General features: G+C 48.8%; 1 protein-coding gene across 1 annotated transcript in view; it reads right to left on the bottom strand.

Annotated features, from left to right (window-relative positions):
* PCGF6 (polycomb group ring finger 6) overlaps nt 1-1,140 on the bottom strand; it is a 48,082-nt gene extending 46,942 nt beyond the window's left edge. The window contains exon 1 of the mRNA XM_032172697.2: nt 578-1,140. Coding sequence (XP_032028588.1) covers nt 578-1,078 — 501 coding nt within the window. The 5' untranslated portion in view covers nt 1,079-1,140. The remainder of the gene's footprint in view (nt 1-577) is intronic.
* Nucleotides 1,141-6,864: the final 5,724 nt, after the last annotated feature.

Genomic DNA, 6,864 nt, shown 5'->3' with positions numbered 1-6,864 from the left:
GCCAGGAGAATCGCTTGAACCTGGGAGGCGGAGGTTGCAGTGAGCTGAGATCGCGCCACTGCACTCCAGCCTGGGCGACAGAGCAAGACTCTGTCTCAAAAACAAAACAAAACAAAACGAAAAAAGGATCTTTACTGCCTAGTAAGCAGTAGCTTCAATAATTATACAGGACAGGCTACGTGGCTCACGCCTGTAATCCTTTGGAAGGCCAGAGAGGGAGAATCGCTTGAACCCAGGAGTTCGAGAACAGCCTGGGAACATAGGGAGCCCTCCTCGCTACAAAAAAAAAAAAAAAAAGTTTAATTAGCCCGGCGTGGTGGCGCGTGCCTGTAGTCCCAGCTACTCCGGAGGCTGAGGCGGGAGGATCGCCTGAGACCAGGAGTTGGAGGCTGCAGTAAGCCATGGTCGCGCCACTGCACTCCAGCCTGGGCGACCCTGTCTTAAAATAATTATAATTATTAACAGAACGAATGAGTCGGACTCGCAGAGCCTAAGTGACCTGCAGGAACTTCACAAAATAAGCGGGTAAAGACCCGGGCCGGGCCGGAGGCCTGTCGGCGCCACATGCCTAGACAACCGGGGCAGAGGTCGGGGGAGGTGGGCTCCAGTGCTCCGCGCGGCGGCGGCGCACTAAGATCCGGCCCGCGCCCGGCCGACGAGGGCAGCTACATCCCTGACACGCTTGGGCCCAGCGGGGTCGCGCGGGGGCTCTAAATACCTCCTCCTCGTCCTCCGAGTCCTGCCGGCCTCCGTCCAGCCTCAACGAGAAGTGACTCATGTCCTCCTCTTCCTCCTCTTCTTCCTCCTCCAGCTCCTCTTCTTCTTCCAACTCCTCGTCCTCGTCCTCGAAGCGGCCTCTGAAGCGGCCCAGGCTGCGCTCCGGCTCCAGCTCAGGGGGCCGGGAGCCGGAGCAGCCGGGAGCCCCAGTCTCAGACAGAGGCGCCGGTCCCTCCTCACCCGCTGCGGGTGCGGGGGTGAGGGCGGGCGGGGACACAGGAGGCGGAGGCGGCAAGGCTGCAGCTCCCTCGGCTTTGGCAGCGCCTACGCTGCCCGCCGTCACCGCCGCGACCCCCTCCATGGTCGGGAGAGACACCAGGCGAGGCGAGGCAAAGCTGCGGGTGAGCGCGGGAGTTCAGCCGGCCTCGGACGCCGCCACTGCGCAGGCGCGGCAGCCTGACGGGCCCGCCGGGAAATGTGGTTTAGCGGCCCTCACCTCCGCCGGGCGCAAACCCCGCAGCTCCCGGGCAGGCTGCGGGGCGCGCGGGCCGCACTTTAAAGGAATCTCACCAAATTTTCCCCTTGGAAGGGGACGCTCTCTTCGCCGCCTTTTAAAAACAACAAAATTGCTACTATTCCAAGCAACAAAATTCTGTTTGCATCACCTAATTCACAGAGCACTGAACTAGGTAGCATGTGACGTTGCATTACAAATAGTAATCATTTCCACTTGAGTACCAATTATGCATTTCTTCTGTGGCAAATCACCTCCATCCAAGATTATTTCCCTTAGGAAGTATGAAGTTCCTGTTCTGAACTATGTACGTTTATTTATTTTAAGGAATTATATAGTGTATTGATACAAGATGAAAATCTAATCACTACTCAAAGATCATCCATGTCACCCCATCCCATAAAGCCCATTATATTGAATTCAAAAAACTTTTTTTTTTTTTTTGAGACGTGGTTTCGCTCTTGTCGCTCAGGCAGGAGTGCAGTGGCGCTCACTGCAACCTCCGCCTCCCGGGTCCAAGCGATTCTCCTGCCTCAGGCTCCCAAGCAGCTGGGACTACTGGCGCCTGCCACCACGCTCAGCTAACTTTTGTATTTTTAGTAGAGACAGAGTTTCACCATGTTGACCAGGCTAGTCTCAAACTTCTGATCTCAAGTGATCCACCAGCCTCAGCCTCCCAAAGTTTTGGGGTTACAGGCCTGAGCCAGGGCGCCAGGCCCAACAAACATTTATTGAGGGCCTATTGTAGCAGAAACTCAGACCCACCAAGGTACACCCCCTCCATTGCCCAATTTTATTAAGAGAGGTTTGGAGCTGGCTTAACATTATCCTTGCTAGTCCGGGCGCGGTGGCTCATGCCTGTAATCCCAGCACTTTGGGAGGCCAAGGCGGGCGGATCATGAGGTCAGGAGTTCAAGACCAGCGTGGCCAACATGGTGAAACCCCGTCTCTACTAAAAATACAAAAATTAGCTGGGCATGGTGGCGTGTGCCTGTAATCCCACCTACTTAGGAGGCTAAGGCAGAAGAATCACTTGAGCCCGGGAGGCGGAGGTAGCAGTGAGCCGAGATCACCCCATTGCACTCCAGCCTGGGCTACAGAGTGAGACTCTGTCTCAAACAAAACAAAACAACAAAACAAAAAAACAAAAAAACAAAAAACCATTATCCTTGCTAAGATAATGCCAGCTAATGTCACGATGCCTGCAAGCCAGATTCGGGAAGTCAAATGCTCCTAATCAAATAATGCCTGGCAAAGTCACATTTAAGAGCTGAATGTGACCAGGCACAGTGGCTCCCGCCTGTAATCCCAGCACTTTGGGAGGCCGAGGCAAGTGGATTACCTGAGGTCGGGAGTTAGAGACCAGCCTGACCAACATAGAGAAACCCCATCTCTACTGAAAATACAAAATTAGCCGGGCATGGTGGCGCATGCCTGTAATCCCAGCTACTCGGGAGGCTGAGGCAGGAGAATCATTTGAACACAGGAGGTGGAGGTTGCGGTGAGCCGAGATCGCACCACTGCCCTCCAGCCTGGGCAACAAGAGCGAGACTCCATCTCAAAAAAACAAATAAATTTTAAAAATATGGCCAGACGAGGTGGCTCATGCCTGTAATCCCAATACTTTGGGAGGGTGAGTCGGGCGGATAACGAGGTCAGGAGTTTGAGACCAGCCTGACCAACATGGTGAAACTCCATCTCTACTAAAAATATGAAAATTAGCCAGGCGTGGTGGTGCACACTTGTAATCCCAGCTACTCAGGAGGCTGAGGCAGGAGAATCACTTGAACCCGAGAGGCGAAGGTTGCAGTGAGCCGAGATTGCACCACTGCACTCCAGCCTGGGCGACAGAGTGAGACTCCGTCTCAAAAAATTAAAACAAAATAAAATAAAATAGCTGAATGTGTGCCAGGGGTGGTGGCTCATTGCCAGCCTGGGCGCCAGAGCAAGACCCGGTCTAACAACAACCAAAAAAAGAAAATGCTGAACGTGTTGTCTAGGGAATTGATGAGGAAATCAAGTCATGGTGTTTCCTTGGGGAACAGTGAACCAAGTTAAGTATTCCCATTGCTTCTGGACCAGACCCCACCTCTCCTTCTCCAGTCCCAACGTCTGGTCAAGCTTGAGATACTGAAGTCTGCAAGACCCAAGAAGGAAGGGACGGAAGAAAATGTCTCCTAAAACATGGAGGAGGTGTAGATTCCAGAGGGTTGGAAATAAAAACGACTATAGTATTGAAAAAGAGTGCCTCAGGTGGATGTTGGTGGAGCTCTACAGTAATTCCACATAGTCAGAAGTTCAAGAACAGCCTGGGCAACACAGTGACAGCTCATCTCAAAAACAAAAACAAAACATGCAATCCAATTTCGAAATGGACAAAGAATCTGAATAAACATTTTTCCAAAGAGACTATATCAATAAGCATATAAAAAGATGGTCAACATCATAAGTCTTCAGGGAAATGCAAATCAAAATTACAATAATATGCTAGTTTACCCTATTAGGTGTTTTTTTTTTTTTTTTTTTGAGACAGAGCCTTGCTCTGTTGCCCAGGCCGGAGTGCAGTGGCATGATCTTGTCTCACTGCCACCACTGCCTCCTGGCTTCAAGCAATTCTCGTGACTTGGCCTCTCAGTAGCTAGGACTACAGAAGTATGCCACCACACCCAGCTATTTTTTGTAGAGATGTGGTTTTGCCATGTTGGTCAAGCTGGTCTCGAGCTCCTGACCTCAAGTGATCCATCTGCCTCTATCTCCCAAAGTGGTGGGATTACAGGTGTGAGCCACTGTGCCCAGCCTACTTCACCCATTAGGATGGCTATAATAATAAACAGATAATAAAAAGTTTTGTGGAGGATGTAGAGAAATGGGAACCCTCACACATAGCTGGTGAGAATGTCAAATGGTACAGCAACTTTGAGAAACATTCTGGCAGTTTTCAAAAGGTTGAACATAAAGTTACCATGTGAGCCAGCAATTCCACTCCTCGGTATATAAAGAAAAATTAAAACATATGTTCACACAAGAACTCTTCTTACATGAATGCTCATACCAACATTATTCATAGTAACAAATAATTAGAATAAACTCCAATATCCATCAACGGATAATGGGTAAATAAAATGTCATTGATCCACTCAGTGGAATATTATTGAGCCACATTTTATTATTTCATAAAAAATGAAGCAATTGCTGGGCGCGGTGGCTCACACCTGTAATCCCAGCACTTTGGGAGGCCGAGGCGGGCGGATCACGAGGTCAGGAGATCGAGACCATCCTGGCTAACACAGTGAAACCCCGTCTCTACTAAAAATACAAAAATTAGCCGGGCGTGGTGGCGGGCACCTGCAGTCCCAGCTACTTGGGAGGCTGAGGCAGGAGAATGGCATGAACCTGGGAGGCGGAGCTTGCAGTGAGCCGAAATCGCGCCACTGCACTCCAGCCTGGGTGACAGAGCAAGACGCTGTCTCAAAAAAAAAAAAAAAATGAAGCAATGGGCCAGGCGCAGTGGCTCACGTCTATAATCCCAGCACTTTGGGAGGCTGAGGTGGGCTGGCGGATCACTTGAGGTCAGGAGTTTGAGACCAGCCTGGCCAACATGGTGAAACCCTGTCTCTACTAAAAATACAAAAATTAGCCGGGCATGGTGGCATGCGCTTGTAGTCCCAGCTACTCAGTAAGCTGAGACAGGAGAATCACTTGAACCTGGGAGGCAGAGTTTGCAGTAAGCCAAGATCATGCCACTGCCCTCCAGCCTGGGTGACAGAGCAAGACTCTGTCTCAAAAAAAAAAAAAAAAAGAAAAAAGCAGCAGCAATGGCCAATCAGCATATGAAAAACTGCTAAATATCACTAATCATTAAAGAAATGCAAATCAAAACCACAAGGAGGCTGCTCACGTCTGTAATCCTAGTACTTTGGGAAGTAGTGGTAGGCGGATCACTTGAGGTCAGGAGTTTGAGACCAGCCTGGCCAACATGGTGAAATCCTGTCTCTAGCAAAAATATAAAAAATAGGCCGGAGATGGCTTACGCCTGTAATCCCAGCACTTTGGGAGGCCAAGGCGGGCGGATCACCTGAGGTCAGGAGTTCAAGACCAGTCTGACCAATATGATGAAACCGTCTCTACTAAAAATACAAAATTAGCCAGGCATGGTGGTACACGCCTCTAATCCCAGCTACTTGGGAGGCTGAGACAGGAGAATTGCTTGAACTCGGGAGGAGGAGGTAGCAGTGAGCCGAGATTGCGCCATTGTACTCCAGCCTGGGCAACAAGAGTGAAACTCCATCTCAAAATAAAATAAAATAAAATAATTATATATATATATATAAATTAGCCAGGCATGTTGGCATGAGCCTGTAATCCCAGCCAAGATCGCACCACTACACTTTAGCCTGGACAACAGAGTGAGACTCCACCTCAAAAAAAAGAAAAACAAACAAATACTATACAATTCCACTTACATGTGATAGCTAGGGTGGTTAAGGTCATAGAAACAGAAAGTAAAATCCTGGTTACCAGGAGCTGGGCAGAGGAGGAATGGAGTTTCTGTTTTACGGGTTTGGAGTTTCAGTTTGGGAAGATGAAAAGGATCTGGAGATGGAGGGTGGTGATGGCTGTGCAACAATGTGAATGTACTTAATGACACTGAACTGTACATTAAATATGGCTAAAGTGGTAAATTCTATGTTTTAGATATATTGTACCACAATACAAAGTAATACATAGGATAAAGAATTAAGGCTGGGCGCAGTGGCTCACGCCTGTAATCTTAGCACTTTGGGTGGCTGAGGCAGGTGGATCACCTTAGGTCAAGAGTTTAGGACCAGCCTGGCCAATGTGGTGAAACACTGTCTCTACTAAAAATACAAAAAATTAGCCAGGTGTGGTGGCACATGCCTGTAATCCCAGCTACTCAGGAGGCCAAGGCACAGGAATCGCTTGAACCCGGGAGGCAGAGGTTGCAGTGAGCTGAGATCGTGCCATTGCATTCCAGCCTGGGCAACAAGAGAGAAACTCCATCAGAACAACAACAACAAAAAATTAAAACAACACAAGAAAGTACATAAAATAAAATATTGAAGTCCTTTCCCATAATCCCCGTTCATGGACTTGAACACACGCTTTCTAAAATACCTGGTATCACACCATCATATTCTTCAGAGGACAACCCTGTGAAAGCCAGCGCATACCTGATAATTACTTCCATAGTTCTAGCAGTGGAATTGGTGGGTCACAAGGTAGAAACATTTGTATTTTGGCCACATGTTGAAATTGGCAAGTTATTATTTTAGTGAAAATAGGCCTTTTTTAATTGCCGTTGACAGTATAATCTGTACAACCTTAAAGGAAGCAATTAGGCTGGTGTGTTGGTTCATGCCTGTAATCCCAGAACTTTGAAAGGCCAAGGCAGGAGGATTGCTTGAGCCCAGGAGTTCCAGACTACCCTGGCAACATAGTGAGATCTTGTCTCCACAAAAATAAAAAAAATTTAAAATTGCCCACAGTAGTGGCACATGCATGTAGTCCCAGCTACCTGGGAGGCTGAGGTGGGAGGATCACTGAGCCCAGGAGATCAAGGCTGCAGTGAACCATGATCACACCACTGTACTCCAGCCTGGGCAACAGAGTGA

This window comes from Hylobates moloch, unplaced genomic scaffold, assembly GCF_009828535.3.
Source record: "Hylobates moloch isolate HMO894 unplaced genomic scaffold, HMol_V3 SCAFFOLD_3, whole genome shotgun sequence".
NCBI classification, from domain to species: domain Eukaryota; kingdom Metazoa; phylum Chordata; class Mammalia; order Primates; family Hylobatidae; genus Hylobates; species Hylobates moloch.
Note: the sequence above shows the minus strand (reverse complement) of the source record. Positions and strands in the feature narration are given on the sequence as shown.